Raw genomic sequence first — 16,185 nt, forward strand, 5'->3', positions numbered from 1 at the left:
TCCATGTCCCTCATACTCCGTCCAGGGAGTTTATGCCCCCAGTGTGTGGCAATTTCAAGAAAAGGGTTATCTAAACTCGAATGAGAATGGTTTCATGGGCCATCACAGAAGAATTAGGGAGATACTGACCGTCATCAACATATCGAACCATCCCATGTCTCAATACTCTTTCCTCATTCACCGTCCAGCGATGAGTCACAGGTGGGATATCGGCCCAATCGTGCTGGTCGTTGGCCGAAGCAGGCCAGTGGGCCCTCAACTGTCCATTTTCCAGAGCTTTCATAACACGTTGAAGTGGTTGGGCAAGGGTCCCAGATCGGTAACGTGGCGTGAGAAGTCCCATGTATCGTTTGATAAGACCTATGCATACCGACAGCAGATCTAATGTCTGATGCAGTTGGTCATGGGCCTGCCCGTCTGTTATTCGGTATATCCGGAAACCGAGTTGAGTCAAGATGACCATCTTCGGTATAAAATGCGCTTCAAACTGATCCAGCACAATGGATTCTTGCAGTACCTCTGATGCATGCTCGAAGAGTTGCCTGACCTCGGTCACAATGGATTCTTTAATATTCTCGAGCTGTTTCCGGAGAAGTTCGGTGAGCCCGCCACGCTCTATAGCTTCCTTGTAAAGATTTCGATACTCAGCAAACAACTGGTAAAGAGATTCGAGATATTTCGGTCGTGGCGATATGGCATATCCTTTCAAGCCTCGTCCTCTTTCATTGAGCGTGTTCCATCCAGGACCCGCACTGGTTTTCTTGACTTCCCGGACAAACCAATGGCGGAGATCACGAATAAGTTGTACGTTGGGATCGATTTCTTTCTTCCGCTTGGCTGCTATTTGCTCGGCTGGTTGCGTTTGGGATTCAAACTCTTGATCATTGACATCGTGAATGGTCTCATCATGAATAGTCTCAGCATACCCATGAGATAGATAGCTCCGGGCCGATGGACTATTATCGATCACGATCTCAATGTTCCTTCGTGATGGCACGAGTTGATGAGAACCCTGAGAGTGGACCGATGAATCGTCGTTCGGACCCTCTTCGATCTGATCGGCATGCCCGCTGTGTTCTGCGCTGTCTTGTCTCGGCAGAGTGGATGTATCATTTGCGACGTCTTCTGCGTCCATTTCGGTTTCATCTTCGTCTTCCTGACCCTCATCGCCATTGCCTTCCCAACGTTCGAATAGAATCTCGGCTCCTTCGGTTCGAGGATCATCTGCACGGCTATTTCGTTCTTCTTCCTCCTCGTCACTCGAAAAAAACTTCACCTCAGCATCATGATAGTCGTCCGCGTCGGATGACGGCTGATCTGCGCCCGCTACTTCAACGCTCTCCGGCTCGCGAGTGGACTCGGGGGGCTTGGCAGGTTCGGGAGTCGGCGTACTTTTGTTCTGACGGGTACGAGGCCTCCTTAATACTTGGGGTTCGCTTTTGCGGGAAGTCTTTCGTGGTTCGGGCGAGGTGGGGATATCATAGACGCTGTCGTGTCGCGCGGTGTGTCTCCTTGTAGTCGGTGCTATGGTGGACACATTATTGAGGAAATCGAGGGATGTATTTGTCGAGAAGCGGGTTTTTCTTTTGCGGGCAGGCGCCATGATTGCAAGGGAACAGGTGGCGATCGCCACCGAGTTTCGCGATGCGTGATGCAATATGCGACGTGCGGTGAATGCGGGAGCGGAGCGGAGCGGAGGTGAAAGAGCTTGGGTGGAGCCCGTCTGTGCCCGCGTGCGGTCATCCCACTTCCCCTCCACAGCTTTCCTACGATCGGATAAGTCATCTACATTTCTATCATCACACTCATCAAAATGAACACGGACGGCCGCGCTGTCCGCGTTCTACCGAGGCTCGACCCGTCTGTGTCCCACAACTTTCTGAAACCCGTCAAGAAAATCCACGAGGCGCAAGATGTTCCGCCTTTCTTGATCTCGAAGGGCTATACGGATATCATGACTTTCGCCCTGCAACTGAACAGATCAATGTTTCCGGAGAAACTTGCCGACGGCACTTCACAATCATGGCCCCTGAATGCTGAAGAAGTGCAGTTCTCTGCACCAGTCCGACAATTGCAAGACCTCCTCTCAAAACTCGAAGACCTTATCCTGGAGGTTCCACCAGACAGCGGCCCGCGCAGATTCGGAAACATCAGCTTCAGAAAATGGCACGAGGTCTTGGAAGAGCGGGCGTCTTCTTTGCTGAAGGAATGTTTACCCACAGAGATCCTGGAGAGACCTTCGTCGGAGGCAGATGGCGTCACTGCCGAGGCCGAGCTTAAAGCCTATTTTCTTGGAAGCTGGGGAAGTGGGCAAAGGCTAGATTACGGCACAGGGCATGAGCTCAGCTTCCTGGCATTCTTAGGGTCGATTTGGAAGCTTAATGGGTTCCCAAGCTCCAGCCCGGGTGTTGAAGAGAGAGCTATTGTGCTTGGCGTGATTGAACCGTATGTCTACGCTGTGAACCCTCAATACGTGAATACCCCCTTACGCTGATTTTAGGTACTTGGACCTCGTGAGACTACTCATCAAAACATATACACTCGAACCTGCCGGCTCTCACGGAGTATGGGGCCTCGACGACCACGCCTTTCTCCCTTACATATTCGGATCTGCTCAACTGTCCCCAGCTATCAATGAGACTGATTTAACCCCCGAGGAGGGTTCACTGCCGGATGCTCCCGACCCAGCCGGTGTGGTCAAGCAAAACATCGTGGAGCGAGAGAGAAAGACTAACATGTACTTTTCTGCTATCGGATTTATCTATGATGTGAAGAGAGGCCCATTCTGGGAGCATAGCCCCATGCTTTACGACATATCAGGTATTCGAGCTGGCTGGGGAAAAATCAACAAGGTAAGTTTTATATATCTGTTCACTTGATTTTATGCAAATCGAAACTAATATTGACCACCAGGGAATGATCAAAATGTGGAACGCAGAAGTTCTGTCCAAGTACCCTGTGGTGCAGCATTTCCCATTCGGCTCCCTGTTCAGCTGGGACCGCGATCCTTATGCCGTTGCCCCTCCATCCACTGTACATGCCACCTCTGGCCCACAGGGACGGCCTGTCGTACCAGATGCCGGTCCACCGACATCCGCAACGGCCCGACCAAGTGCAGATAGCGGAACGAAAGCGCCATGGGCAACAGCAGGGGCTGGATCTCGAGCCCCTCCAATGGGCCCGACAGCTGCGCCCTGGGCAGCGACAAGGAGAGATGGTCCTCCGCCCCCGGGTTCCATTTCTGGCCCCAGCACGACAGCTCTTCCAGATACTTCTCGACTGCCTCCGGGTCCTATGGCTCCCACCCGGGCTCCATGGGCAAACTCTCAGCCCCCAGCTCCGCCCGGTGGAGATGGCCCTACAAAGGCCCCTTGGGCTAAATGAAGATGAAAATAAGATACCCCATGTAATGAAGAACATTGAGTTATTATCAAGTCAATATTGTTGTCTACGCATCAGATGCGATGAATTCATTGTAATTAAACTGAACGCCCCCAGGGTATAAAACAATAAGAAACCAATCAAGCCTATATACTTTTTTCTCATTCTGAGTCAGATGTGTATCCAACAAGCATCGGAGGTGCTGTCTTAGATAGAGCACTTTTGTCAACGCTAACGCTTGGCGAGTCTGTCTCAGGCGTCATTGAACCAGTCTCAGACTTTGGCGTATGGTCACTTTCTCCGGGTTTAGAAACGTAATTTGTCGATCTCTGAGAGCCGGGAGTGTTGCTCGCGGTCTTCCTCCTCTTAACACCCGGTTTCCAGACGTCGTCCTTCGCACTAAGATCGCTCAGAAAAGGATCCACGACAGCACGCGTATTTCCAGTTAACGCATGGCGTAGGGACGCTTTGTGCCGCGCAGCCAATTTATCAGCCTTTGTTTCCCGGGAGCTGCGTTTTGTTTTCTGCGATTTGGCTCCGGAGGATGTTTCGGGGACAGATGCCTCAAACATAGGGCGGGTTCTTGTAGCTTGAAAAGCATCAGTCCCGATAGCAGACCGGTCATCACCAAAATCGACCAGTCTAGCCCGTTGGCGATCTCCTTCAGTTTCATCAACAAGTTCAATTCCCAAACTCATTTTATCTTGCAGCGCCTCTCGATTCGCCGCCGCCTTTTCAAGACCCTTTCGTTCAGTCCGGAATGAGCGCCGCAATCGTCTCGATTTCTCATAAGGATCCTCCCAATCTCTATTTTGTCGCTCCTGCAGCTCCAATATCCGCCTCGACTCAGTCTGTGCGCGCTGCTTATCCTCTACCTTCCCTTCAAGCTTCGCAAACGGATCTTTCTCAGCGGGGTCCTGCTCGCCGAAACCCCATGGCCGAATAACAATTTCCCCAGGTTGTGCCTCTTTATCATCGCCGGTATCGCGCTTCCTCCCACCCTCCACAACCACATATGCGGTGTTTTGCGGATCGGTCCGAATCTCAATCCACCCACCGCATACTGTGTGTTTCATGCGAAAGCTGTACACCGGCGTCGAATGGTAGTTCCCGACCTTTTTCTTCTCCGCGTTAAAGCGGACGCCTTGTCCGATTATAGTCTCGTTCGGCTTGCAGGTTGTGCACCATACTGCGAATGGCATCTCGAATCGAACGATCAGGGCGCCGGTCGTGTGGAGGTGACGGGCGCGGGCGCCGAGAGGGTGCTTGCCGGCAAGTTTATTCGCGGAGGTGACGCCTTCTTGGTCCGGTGGGACATATCTGTGGTTGTATTAGCGGAAGGTTATTGCCATGATTCCCATTTTGTGACTGACCGTCCCATATCTGTAGACTAGTTAGCTCTTTGACTTCCTCGTGTATGGCGGATGGGTACTCACTGAAGCCCTGCATGATGAGATTGGTGGGCTCTGACGAGACCCTGTAGAGAGTATAGTGGTATCAAGGTGAACGAGTGTTCTCTCAAAGGCTGTGGACTGCCCACCTCGACCAGCGCGGCTGCAGAAGCCAAAGAGTTCGCCGGGCGGAATCTGACGTGGCGGCGGGCGGGCCGAAGTTAACGGATTTAAGAGTGCTTACCTAATGACATTTGAGGGCCCGAGCGTCTATACTCGTCGATCTCGCAGAGGGAGAAGGGAGAAGGTGGGCAGGCTGAGGATAAGCCAAATAGTGGGCAACACATCGCTTAAGAATGTCAAACAAGTGTCAATGTGTTAATAAGCCTCCGAATGGTCTAATGGTATTGGCCTTGATCATTCGGGGGGAAAGAGCGAGGAGGCTTTGAAGAGGCGCAATGGGACCAGTGCGTGCCTACCTTGTCTTTTTGTTTTTTTTTCCAGGTCGCAGGGTCAAAACCTGGACAAGGCATTCATTTGTAGTTTGCTTTTCCCTCCTTTTCTTTTGTTTTGTTTGTTGTTGCTGAACTTCTATCTACTACTAGTCCTCGTGCCTTGCAATCCGTTCGCTGTCCCCACACCACGCCAAGTGGGTAATTTACACCTTGCTTTGCTATGGAGGTATTGAATCAAACATTCAATATAATTTCATCTGGGAGATAAACTAAAAATTTGAAAATCAAGATGTATAATCATTTAAACAAGTAGACAACCACCATTGGACTGGATCACGGTGCCAGTTACAAACTGATCTTTCATCAAATAAAGGTAGCTCTCCGCCAAATCCTCCGGTCTACCAACTGTACCAGTGGTCGATGCCTGTCGGAACATCTCTAGAGCACCCTCAAGATTCGGGAATAGAGAGAAAAGTTCCGTGTGCACCGCACCAGGAGCAACGGCATTCACCCGAATAGGCTTGAGATCCACAGCAAGACCGCGGGCAAGACCCTCAGCAGCAGAGCTTATAGCGGTAGCCATAGTCCAGCCTGGTGCTGGTTTCTGACTACGAACACCACTGGTAATAGTGAAAGAGCTTGCCGGGGAGAGCTCCACGTATTTGTGGATGTATTTGGCCATCACGGCCGGAGCGACGAAGCGGACATTCATGCCGCTATAGATTGCATCGGGGGTCAACCCTTCAAGAGGTGGTCGACTGAGCAGGTCACCTGCAGTAAAAGCGACATGGTTAAGCTTGACGGTGCCGCCGTTGGTGACTTCTTCGAAAAGAGACTGGATGTTGGCATCGATATTTGCGGCATCGGCCAAGTCGCAGACGCGAGTGGTGATGGTTTGCTTTTCACTTTGAGCGGGATAGGTCTCTTTCAGCCTAGCAACTGTTTTGTCGAGCTTGCTTTGATTCGAACTGGAAATTATGAGGTGGGCGCCATGCTCGAAGGCTGCTTCAGCGACACAGAATCCAATGCCGGAGGTGCCTCCAAACACCAGAACACGCTGGTCGACAAGCTTGGAAGTATATTTGCCAGACGAGGAGGCCATGGTGTATAAAAGATGAGACTTCTTGTTCGATTCAAGGAGGAATTCCTCGAGATTAGGAATCCAATTTATAACTGGAGGGTAACATCTCGGAGATAGTCAGGTGGTCCCATGTTAACCCCGTCGTGGAGTGTAATGCCCGGACGGCATTCGATTTAGCCCGAGTCCGTTGGTGGAGCCTTGTAGTATTTGCATTGTTAAATCCTCCAGTGAGTACGCAGGGTTATATCTCGGAATCCAATTGGTGCGCTCTCCTCGGGAGAAAGGGGCGGTTGGGCTGATTGAATAATCGAATATGAGGATCTGATCCGTCAATTAAACCACCTTATAGTTTCTTCAACCCGCAAAAATTCAGATATCGACACATATCGTATCATATCGAGTTCAAATACACTGAATGAATAAAAGAAGTCGCAGATCATACAATGAACTGGTAGTGCAATGAGAGAAAGTGTGTGGAGTAGAATATCTGGCGACCAACTCTGGGGCCATGGTGTATACGTCAACTGAGAAATTCCGACAAGATGAAGGGTTTATTAGAAATTTCATTTGGACATGACTATACCTAACATTTATGACTGGGATGAAGTTTACTGAACCAATTTACCCGGGCTCATTGAAAATAGTGACTGGACCTAGCATTCACACCAACTGATTATGGTGCTCTAACTCGAAACTCTCCAGGGCTTGATAAAGTTCGTAGGTTAATTCATGTGTCTAAGATAATATACAGAAAGCGAAGTATATACAAGAAAGTCAAGTTTTCGTCAAGCACTAGGCACTCGGCCAATTCCCACTCCACCGTACCATACTTTCATCTTCATCGTCGATAACCACCACCATCCACACTCCCACTTCTCCATTATTCGCCAACAACGGCGTACAATGGATCCAGCGATGCCGACCATGATCGCTGAAGCGGTTCACCCACTTAATCCGAGCTGTGACGCTACGCCCGGCCATCATGGCGTGTAGAATACTATCACGCTTGGGACCGGAGTCGCCAATACGGGATAGGAATGAAGATTGAAGCATACCGGGAATTTGAAGGGATGGCGATGTGAAAAGAATGCGGAGTGATGGGTATGGTCGGACAAGAAGGTACTATACCAAAAGCGTTTAGCATGTTTGAAGGCGGCTGGGCTTGCGGGTATACTTACATGTTTGTAGACACCAGTCAAAGAGCCTCCACCATTTGAAACAGATGATGGAACTCCTAACCGAGACTCGCTCTCGCCCTCGGGGCTTTGGATCCACAGGCGGCTATTCTTTGGATTGAGTCGGTCGGCCACAGGGTGGAACAGATTGCCTCCGTAATCGTGCACATTCTGCAGCTCTCGTGGACTGAACAGTTCTCCCAGTTCTTGGAATTCGCTTTTTGGCTTCGGTTTGAGGTGTGAGACATCATCTTGCTGGGAGACATCATCTTGCTGGGAAGCTTCTTCCTCCTTCTCTTCCGAAGTTTTTCGGTCCTGCAAGTCTTGGAGAGATTCCATTTGCGCGCCCTCCATCGCTAAGCCTGAAACGTCAATTTGAGCTCCAATGAAATACCGGATCTTTCCTTGGCTATCGCAAAGCGGTGCGCATTGAAGCAGATTCATGAATGGAGAGCCATCGCGGCGGCTTTTGTCAATCGTTAGTTTGTGGGCTGAGAATGCAGAGAAGCAAGTGACCTACTAATTAAGGAACAATTCTGAGTGATGTCGGCCTGACTGGATGCCTTCACGAATGCGTCGAACACTGTTAGGGTTTGTTTTCGGGCCTTGCAAGAAACGGCAGTTTCGTCCAAGGACGTAGTCCATGCCGTATTGAGTAGTGCGGTGGAATTCTAAGCAGGTGTTAGACAATTTTTCCTCAATACCCAAGGCAGTGAATTACTTACCTCCAGATGCAAAGATAATTGGGTTATCGGGGCGCGAGGGGTCGGTCAAACAAAATACTTCCGCAAGGGCGTCTGATGTTCCCTGGAACTTGTCTGGTAAGGTTCCTCGCACGCGTTCCTCGACAACCTTACTCGTGATGTTGATACATGTCGCTGTGATGAATGCGGGAAGCTCCTCTGCAGTCAGAGCATTCAGAGCATCCTGTACACGGGCTTCGAGTGCTGTGTTTGTAGTTAGGCCAACGGGTTCTTGAGCCTGCTCAATCCCCGCCGTCGGCACATCTACCGACAATCGTACAAGGGCATTCGCATATTGGATTGCTTTCAGCGCCTTGCAGGCATTGAGATAATATGTCAATGTGGGAATCGACCTCGGGCGCTCCGAGACCAAGAAATTACGAAATCGCGCCAGATAGCGCGGATTTCGCAAGATGGTTAGCATATGGTCGGGCGAAAACATCGTATCCGCTTGGCGCTCAAGAGAGTGCAGTGGGGCCGCGTCGCCTTCCCATGGAGCAACCAAGTCGAATGTGTCGCCATCCTCCTCGTTGACAGGATTGAATTGCTCAGAACCATCGTATGGGTTCGTCGCTTGGAGCAGTGGGAGTTCGTTTAGTGCGAAGTTTCGGCGGAGAGTTTTGAGCGATGACTTGGAGCGAAGTTCGTCGTCGTTGATGTCGCCGTCGCCGCTTGATGGGGGAGGAGGACTGTGCCATTAGATTAGCGGCGGGTTCCTGCAACTTTGCTTTGCAGATCTTTGTCTCACTGTTCTGTGCCATTCGGCATCGCGTCCAGTCCCTTCAGCTTTTCTTGTGGCTCTGGCGTACTGAGATCTTGGCTAACTTCCTGGCGCATGTCTTGCGGCGTATCTACCGGCGGAGCTTTGCGCATGTCCTGGTAGTCGCTTTCCTTGGGTTGCGATTCAAACCCATAGTCTGTCGCGTCATCAAGGACAATGGTCGGCGAGTACGACAATACCGAAGGTGATTTATGTGGGCGATTGTCGGGAATGTCAGGGATCTCCATAGTGACAACACAACGATGACGATGCGCAAAGATTCAAGCTACTTTCCCATGGGAAAATCCCAGGGCAAAGAGCCTTTTAAGAATGCAGGATGATCGCTCAGCCATGACTAGCCCTAGATTCCGCAGGAGCTGACCAGGAATCGTTTATTGAAGGCTATCCATGGTTAGGCTGAAATTGTGGACGAATGAATAGTATTTCATGTCGAGCAAAAGAAGATCAGCGTCCTCGCAAATTTCCAGCTACGCTGGATCGACCGATCGATGGGGCGATCCGTGAAGCCACGAGCAGTGGATGCACGAGATCTGGGAGCCGGGGAGGCGATGATGCAATGGGTCAGGGCGCCGCGCCGCGAGTGGAGCAATTCTCTGATTTCATTTTTTGTTCCGAGGCTGAGGGGATGTCTGGATTTCTATTTACTTGCCAGATTCCCGGTGACAATCGGCAGACTATCGAAAGGGAAGACCCACGTGCTAACCAGGATCCCGGATGTACTAGTTAGTAGTACAGTATGAGTCTATGTACGGAGTGGTCTCGACCTATCACGTGGTAGTACAATTCTCGTTCCTGGCAGCCTCAGGCACAAACAGAAGCTCGAAGTATGACATCGGTGGATGTTTACATATTTAATACTGGCTATCTACTAGTAGTACTGTACCGCTGATATACTCATTCGGCATGAGACTTGCAAAGCCAGAAGATAATGATATTCATGATTATGAGTTTTGGCTCGAGTTAAATAATAAACTTGAACTTGAACATGATCGTCGAACTGGTGACACTGGAAATATTCGTTGCTATATGCAAATTCCATCCTCCCGTCTGATAATCAACCATACATTCCTCCATCTGAGGGCTCTCGGAGACTTGGATTCAAAGACGATTCTGCTTACAGCGCTTGCAAATACGTAGACGACAGCCGGCACATTCGTAGATAAATCTGGGAAGTTTGTCGGTACACCGCTCACACCGAAATTCCCCACGCACGATCATCCAGCCCTGGTGATCACACTCTTGGCGTTGTCGGAGCATCTCTGCTACCTCGTTCACAACGGCAGCCTCTAGTACGGCATTGTCTCGGGCCACAATTCGGTTTGCGCGGTCAAGTAAACGACGTTCATCCCGTAGCGGGCAACGGCATGTTTGCCACTTTTTGGCACAAACATAACAGAATTCGTACCGGCAACGGCAACTTGGAAGAAGTTAGATCAGTAGACAGTTCCAAACATGCAGAGGATTGATTGATCGGAGAGCACTTACGTGGTATGATTGCATCCCGTACTGAGCTCCACAATGTTTTGGCATTTAGCACAACGCTTCCAGCCGTAAACCTGCGCCATCCGGACTACTGGATTCCACTTCTGAACGCATTTTCCTTGATGAAATTCCTCTTTGCAGCGTATGCAAGTCTTCTGCTCACATACTTGACACGTGCCGCAGCTCCCTTGCTTTTGGCACGGGAGTATGTAAGCTGAGCAGGTTCGCTTTGAGCAGTACGTTCGGGAGGCGTCGTTAATCTCCAGTGTCTTTTCCTCCATTCGACGCGAGGTGTCCGATCCGATGAGTGTTCGCACGTGATCTAGAGGGATAGAGATGCCACAGCATCGCGGTGGGAACAGCGAGTCATCCCTCAAAGCAGCCCCAAAAAGTTGGAACAGGCAATCCTGGCAATAGTAGTCGGAACAAGGTGCCCTGATCACTTTGAAAAAAATGAATTGCTCGCGGCATATGACACATTCGAAGCGGTCTTGCTTGGGTTCATCGGCGTTTTCTGCTATGCTTCCTTTCAAGTCAATGTTTGCATCTTCGGCCATGGTTCTTTCAACCATTTGGCACATCTGTTGTTGGTAGATGGTAGGTGACGATCGGTTCTCGGGTGCTGCCGCACTCCCGCCCATGCGTAGAGCCATGTGTCGATCAGCCTGCGATCTCTCCTCTTCCTGTAGAATAGCCGAGATAAGAGCAGCTTCGTCTCGAGGGACGCTTGCCACCTTGGCAGCCAGTTGACAATCAAGAGAACGCTTGCATGATGTCGATCTCCCTTTTCCATTGTTCGAGAGCGAATTCCTCGTCTGTGGCGCAGCTGGCGGGCCTGGGCTTGTTCGTGTCCAGTATCTCTGTGATGTCGTCTTGCATGAGCTTGAGCAACAATGGGAACGATTTCTCAGCCATCTTGAAGGTGAGGCTCAGTGGGCTGAGCTGAGAGCTGAGAGCTGAGTAGAGAAAAGTAGAGAGCAACGTGGAGAGCAACGTGGAGAGCAACGTGGAGAGCAACGTGGAGTGGTAGTAGGGGAAAGAAGAAGATGGAAGGTGGAGGGTGGAAGGTGAAAAGTGGAAGAGGAAAGGAGCGAGGGTGATTGGCAGTGAATGAAGATGAGGGAAAGTGAGGGAAGTGAGGGAAGGAGCGAGGGTGAAGCAGTGAAGGACGGGCAGGAGCGTTGCGCGTCTCAGATCTTAGGCTCCTAGGTTAGTATAAATAGCCAGGGCAATTTAAGCTGGCTGTCTAGTAGTAGTTGTAGTAGGAGGAGGAGGAGGAGGAGGAGGAGGAAAAGGTGGCATGGATTAACGACCCGGTATCCTACCTAGTATCATACCTAGGCACTCAGTACCCTGATTTGTTAGGATCAAGCATGACACTGATAACTACTATTGATAACATTTGGTATTTTCCAAGGTTTCTATTGAAAAATCCTGTCCTAGTTGTAGACGACACAAGAGAGATAAAAAAGCAAGATCACAGCGCACAACTTTACCAGTCTCCCACCAAAGAAAACTAAATCGCAACCCTCTACTAGCCAGACCAAAATTGCAGGATCTAGAACTGGCGACTAGAGAAATAGATCGAAAGCATTTCCCCGTGGTCTCCCAGGCACATTATCTCCCCTCTTAGGAGGCGAAATGGGTATCACATCGTTCGGATTGACATCCGGTACCAATTTAAGAAACTCCCAGTAATTGTCACAAGCAATTATTTCTCTCTGACTGTCTGGAAACGACGCTGTATACAAAGCCTCTCTCCACCATGAGCCACTGAGTCTCCAAGCCGTTTCGCCCTTCAGGGGAGCCTGTCTCACAATAGCCTCCAGTGTATACCATTTGGTTCTCATTTCTCCCGCCGTAACCCTAGCTTCAATGATAACGGACTTTTTTACAACAGTATTGCTTGCCGTGTGGATAACGGTCTCTCCCAGGGAAATAGGCACTGGAATTGGGTTTCCATTGAATTGGATCAATTGATCGAGGTCGGTATCCCAGATAGTCATTGTATTTGCCCCGGTATCCTCCAAGAAATCCATGCTCCAATACATCCCAGTCACACCTGGAGCTCTGAGCTCGAACCAAATCTAAGAAATTAAAAAGCAATTAGTACGATAATATTCCATTTATCTTTCTTCCAAGGTGCTGACTCATACCGTATGGGAGGGCCATATATTGACCGCAGGGTTCGCGGGGATACGCATATGGGCCATTAGGCGTTTAGGTTCCGGACCTGAAAACTAGCGAACACGCGCCGTAGAGGTTAGCTCGAAAACTTTGGACGGTTAATATCAGATTCAAGGGGAAAGGGGAAAAAGGTACTCACCCCTTCGACCCAGAAGCCCTTCCCTGTGTCATGCTTTTTATGAAAGTCGAGTAAATCGTCAAATTTGAAATCCCTTGGCTTAGATAGCTGCTTCCCTTTGTTCCAGTAGGTGACCTTTGCCTCATAAGACCAGGAAAGCTTTCTGGATCTATAAGCTTTAATCAGAGCGTTGACATTGGGAAGCTGTTCATTCTCATCGCCATCTCGCTCGAGAATCGTCTTCATAGTCTTCAAAGTATTCAGTCGAGCGATAACAGCATTGTCGAGGCCTGCTGGCTCTGAAGCAATCATATCATCTATGTATTTCTTCCTCGCTTCATATTGCTTCAGTCGTATTTCAAAGACGGCAGGCAGGATTCCATCCTCGATACGCTCGCGATTTCGGGCAATATGGCCGTCAACGTCACTATATTGCAAAGATAAATTTAGTTCAAATTGTTCACGGAAGCGGGATTAGAGGCCAAACAGACTTTGGATCAAGATCAGGCTCATTCGGGTGCCACTTCCAGCTCTTGGGAATATCATTCACGTTGGTGATGGGCGGATCTTGACGGGGCCATCTTTTGTATTCGCCGCTACTTTCAGCTACCAGCACCTCCTGCGACAGCGGGGAAGGCCGACGAACAGAGCTGCGTGTCACGATGGTTCGTGATGTTCTTTGAGATCCACCAGTTTCCTTGAGAAGATCTTTGCCCTTGCCTGTACGACCTTTCTTTCCTGGAGGCGGAGAGGTCGATGAATCTGGGGAAATATCTCGTCGCCGTTTTTGATCCTTTCTAGGACGTGGCGCAATTTCGCGGCGGCGAGGCATTTTGAAGAAGAGTGAGATTCGAACTTGACAAATTAAGGCCTGGTAGAGATTGTGAAGAAAATGAGAAGATTGGGGCGCTGGCTGAGGCTACTGTATGGCATAGTTATATTTTTATTCAAAGGGGCGGTTTCTTGGGTCATTCGGGGACCTTTCATCAACTTCATTTATGAACATGTGTTTCATCAGAACATAGTATTTCTTTATTTCTTTGACAAGAGTGTTACGTTGTGTCTATTTCTGTAACTTATCCAATGATAATTTGCTAGTAGTATGATGTACATTGTTTCTCGACGTTGTGCATGGCAGGACTGAGTGCTACTAGTAACAACCCTCGCATTCGTAGGCATATATTCAAAGCAAAAGTCAACATATGCCATCTTCTAATAAGATACCCATTTGCAACACTTATTGGAAGGAGGGATTTATTGAAACAGAAGGACTTCAAAGAGCCGAATCACAAAACTGGAATTCACGTTCAGTTTCTTTCAACTCCCAACCCGATCTACGCCTGATTTCCGAGAAAGCAAATTTGGTTATTAGTTGTATTTTCTTTCAACTAGTATAAAGAACCAGTACTTAATTTTTTCCTGATTCTGGACAAGACAAGATGATCTTGAGGATCAAAGGGAAATTTTCAAGTTTATGCTTATTTGCTGAGGAAATCGACAATATGAAGCCTCCAGAATGACCGATAACGTACCCACTGCTAAAAGAAAGCACTGCATTTTAAATTTATATATGAAAAATAACAGGATAGAAAACCAGCAATTCCTAGTAATCACCACCAGTGGATCCATATAGATGTGTCCCCCGTTCAAGAACCTCGATCTCATCACCGACCCGAACAAACAAGCCTTGGTTCTCGTCATCTGCCATTTTCAAACACCAATCCTCTGGAACACAATGCATACCCAGGTATCCGAGCGCGCTTTTGTTACCATCTTCAACGGTACGGTGCTGTACCAAGGTTGTGCTTGGTTGTGGCTTTCCTTTCTTCCTATCCGGAGGCGCGTTATCAGTATCAAAGACTCCCTTCTCCGGGTCAACGTTGGGCATTGTGCACCGCGAAGTCCGGCATACAACAGAAAGAGTTGGGACTGCCGGGGTTTTTAACATGACACGAGGATCCTTTGGCAAGATAGCATAGCGTTTCCACGTCTCTTCATCGTAAGCGGCAGAATTCTCGATCCAAATATTTGCTCGAAAACGGAGTGCATTCAGGGGTTGGTTTTCGGCGGGGAGGAGCTTGGACACGGCTTGGACGGAGGATAGACTGTTTATGTTGATAGGTTGCTGGTCTGTGTATCCATGGACGGCCGGTGTGCCGATGTGTTCAAGCGGTGCGAGATTTTTATCGGTGCGCACCAGGGTGTCTTCAGTGCATCTGAAAAGCGATAGGCCTTGGTTATCGGGGATCTTTAAGAACTTCTTCAGCTTAGGAATGGCTGCTGCGACGGAAGGAAACTCGCACATGTCAAGGCCCATGGCTTCGCGAGAATGAATAGTGAAGGCCTTCGGCTTCGTTGCGTAGTCGTCGAGCCCTTCAGCTATAACATCGAGGGGTACGAAGAGTGATACTTTGGGAATGGCGGATAAGTCCCATGTGCGAAGAAGCGTATCAAGTCTATCGGCCCAAGAAGGTTTTTCTGGGTTTGGAAACAACATGACCAGATAACCAACATGATCACCCACGTTAGGAAGCCATATTTCAGTCTCAATCATGGACATGGCAGGCTTAGTGCGCTGACTGATAAACCGCCATTTCTCGGTCAAGTCAAGACCGTCGTTAAGAGGGCCCGTTGCGAATGCAAAACATCGGTCAAAGAGGAATCCAGTCTTGGTGAGTACAGCACAATCGACCTCAATGGGACCACAAGACTTGACGGGGTGGAGATAGAGTGCTTTGATCCGTGGTAGCCCGATGTTTCTAGTAGTTTCCGGGAGGCCAAACTTGGGATGATACTGATCTTCCATGTTGTTCACAGACTCCCCTTGCTTCTGATGGTTTTTCTTAAGCTTTCTGTGCGTTGTCGAAACATTTCCATTTCGTGCAACAATGATCAAGATGACGGGTAGCAAAAATATAGCCACTGCAAGGCCATAAATCGTGCGAATATCGCACAGAAGGCCCCAAAGAGACTGAGCAACTTGAACCAGCATGTTGAAAGAGTCGGTTTATATTATATTGGCGATGTTTTGTTTTTCGTTCAATTTCAATTTGAAAACGGACAGTTTGCCGAAGATCGCATGCACAGCTGTTCGTATCGAGGCGAGATGGGATGACCGAATTCCCCCACAGACGAAAATCACAGGTTTCGGAGCTACCGACAAGGCTAAAGTTTAGCTCGAAGAACCCAATCGATGCGGTTCCCTACTACTAGAATCAAAAAATATGTAAGACACGCTCGGGAAAGAAAGTGACTCAAATGTCAGTTTTTCGGTAGCCGAGAAACAGCCGATTATATCACGTGATTACAAGTACTGTATAAAACACTTGCACGAACGCTTCTATTGTATGCCAAGGTTTATGAATAAGAAATTGGGAAAACCATGTGGTTG

General features: G+C 49.1%; 8 protein-coding genes across 8 annotated transcripts; 1 reads left to right on the forward strand and 7 right to left on the reverse strand.

Moving 5' to 3' along the window:
• Window positions 1-70: 70 nt before the first annotated feature.
• On the reverse strand, window positions 71-1,603 carry N7509_010169 (uncharacterized protein; the record flags this gene model as incomplete). The annotated part of the gene is made up of 1 exon (XM_056634806.1): window positions 71-1,603. The coding sequence occupies one exon, from the start codon at window positions 1,601-1,603 to the stop codon at window positions 71-73; it is 1,533 nt and encodes a 510-aa protein (XP_056485426.1).
• A 210-nt stretch (window positions 1,604-1,813) lies between these two features.
• Window positions 1,814-3,384, forward strand: N7509_010170 (serine/threonine-protein phosphatase 2A activator; the record flags this gene model as incomplete). The annotated part of the gene is made up of 3 exons (XM_056634807.1): window positions 1,814-2,445; window positions 2,501-2,852; window positions 2,914-3,384. 3 exons carry the CDS (start codon window positions 1,814-1,816, stop codon window positions 3,382-3,384), a joined length of 1,455 nt encoding a protein of 484 aa, XP_056485427.1.
• A 158-nt stretch (window positions 3,385-3,542) lies between these two features.
• Window positions 3,543-4,830, reverse strand: N7509_010171 (Saf4/Yju2 family protein; the record flags this gene model as incomplete). Its single annotated transcript, XM_056634808.1, has 3 exons — window positions 3,543-4,701; window positions 4,755-4,764; window positions 4,818-4,830. The coding sequence occupies 3 exons, from the start codon at window positions 4,828-4,830 to the stop codon at window positions 3,543-3,545; spliced, it is 1,182 nt and encodes a 393-aa protein (XP_056485428.1).
• A 698-nt stretch (window positions 4,831-5,528) lies between these two features.
• N7509_010172 (NAD(P)-binding protein) lies at window positions 5,529-6,329 on the reverse strand (the record flags this gene model as incomplete). The annotated part of the gene is made up of 1 exon (XM_056634809.1): window positions 5,529-6,329. The coding sequence occupies one exon, from the start codon at window positions 6,327-6,329 to the stop codon at window positions 5,529-5,531; it is 801 nt and encodes a 266-aa protein (XP_056485429.1).
• Window positions 6,330-7,100: 771 nt separating this feature from the next.
• N7509_010173 (uncharacterized protein) lies at window positions 7,101-9,234 on the reverse strand (the record flags this gene model as incomplete). Its single annotated transcript, XM_056634810.1, has 5 exons — window positions 7,101-7,430; window positions 7,487-7,949; window positions 8,004-8,154; window positions 8,209-8,915; window positions 8,975-9,234. 5 exons carry the CDS (start codon window positions 9,232-9,234, stop codon window positions 7,101-7,103), a joined length of 1,911 nt encoding a protein of 636 aa, XP_056485430.1.
• Window positions 9,235-10,219: 985 nt separating this feature from the next.
• On the reverse strand, window positions 10,220-11,142 carry N7509_010174 (BRcat and Rcat domain-containing protein; the record flags this gene model as incomplete). Its single annotated transcript, XM_056634811.1, has 2 exons — window positions 10,220-10,424; window positions 10,493-11,142. Coding segments are annotated over 2 exons (855 nt in total), but the record flags the coding sequence as incomplete, so codon positions are not given.
• A 918-nt stretch (window positions 11,143-12,060) lies between these two features.
• On the reverse strand, window positions 12,061-13,626 carry N7509_010175 (uncharacterized protein; the record flags this gene model as incomplete). The annotated part of the gene is made up of 4 exons (XM_056634812.1): window positions 12,061-12,576; window positions 12,646-12,729; window positions 12,816-13,221; window positions 13,286-13,626. 4 exons carry the CDS (start codon window positions 13,624-13,626, stop codon window positions 12,061-12,063), a joined length of 1,347 nt encoding a protein of 448 aa, XP_056485432.1.
• A 771-nt stretch (window positions 13,627-14,397) lies between these two features.
• On the reverse strand, window positions 14,398-15,786 carry N7509_010176 (uncharacterized protein; the record flags this gene model as incomplete). Its single annotated transcript, XM_056634813.1, has 1 exon — window positions 14,398-15,786. The coding sequence occupies one exon, from the start codon at window positions 15,784-15,786 to the stop codon at window positions 14,398-14,400; it is 1,389 nt and encodes a 462-aa protein (XP_056485433.1).
• Window positions 15,787-16,185: the final 399 nt, after the last annotated feature.

Source organism: Penicillium cosmopolitanum (genome assembly GCF_028827165.1).
Source record: "Penicillium cosmopolitanum strain IBT 29677 chromosome Unknown utg000009l:1.0-9042332.0:1.0-9050551.0, whole genome shotgun sequence".
NCBI classification, from domain to species: domain Eukaryota; kingdom Fungi; phylum Ascomycota; class Eurotiomycetes; order Eurotiales; family Aspergillaceae; genus Penicillium; species Penicillium cosmopolitanum.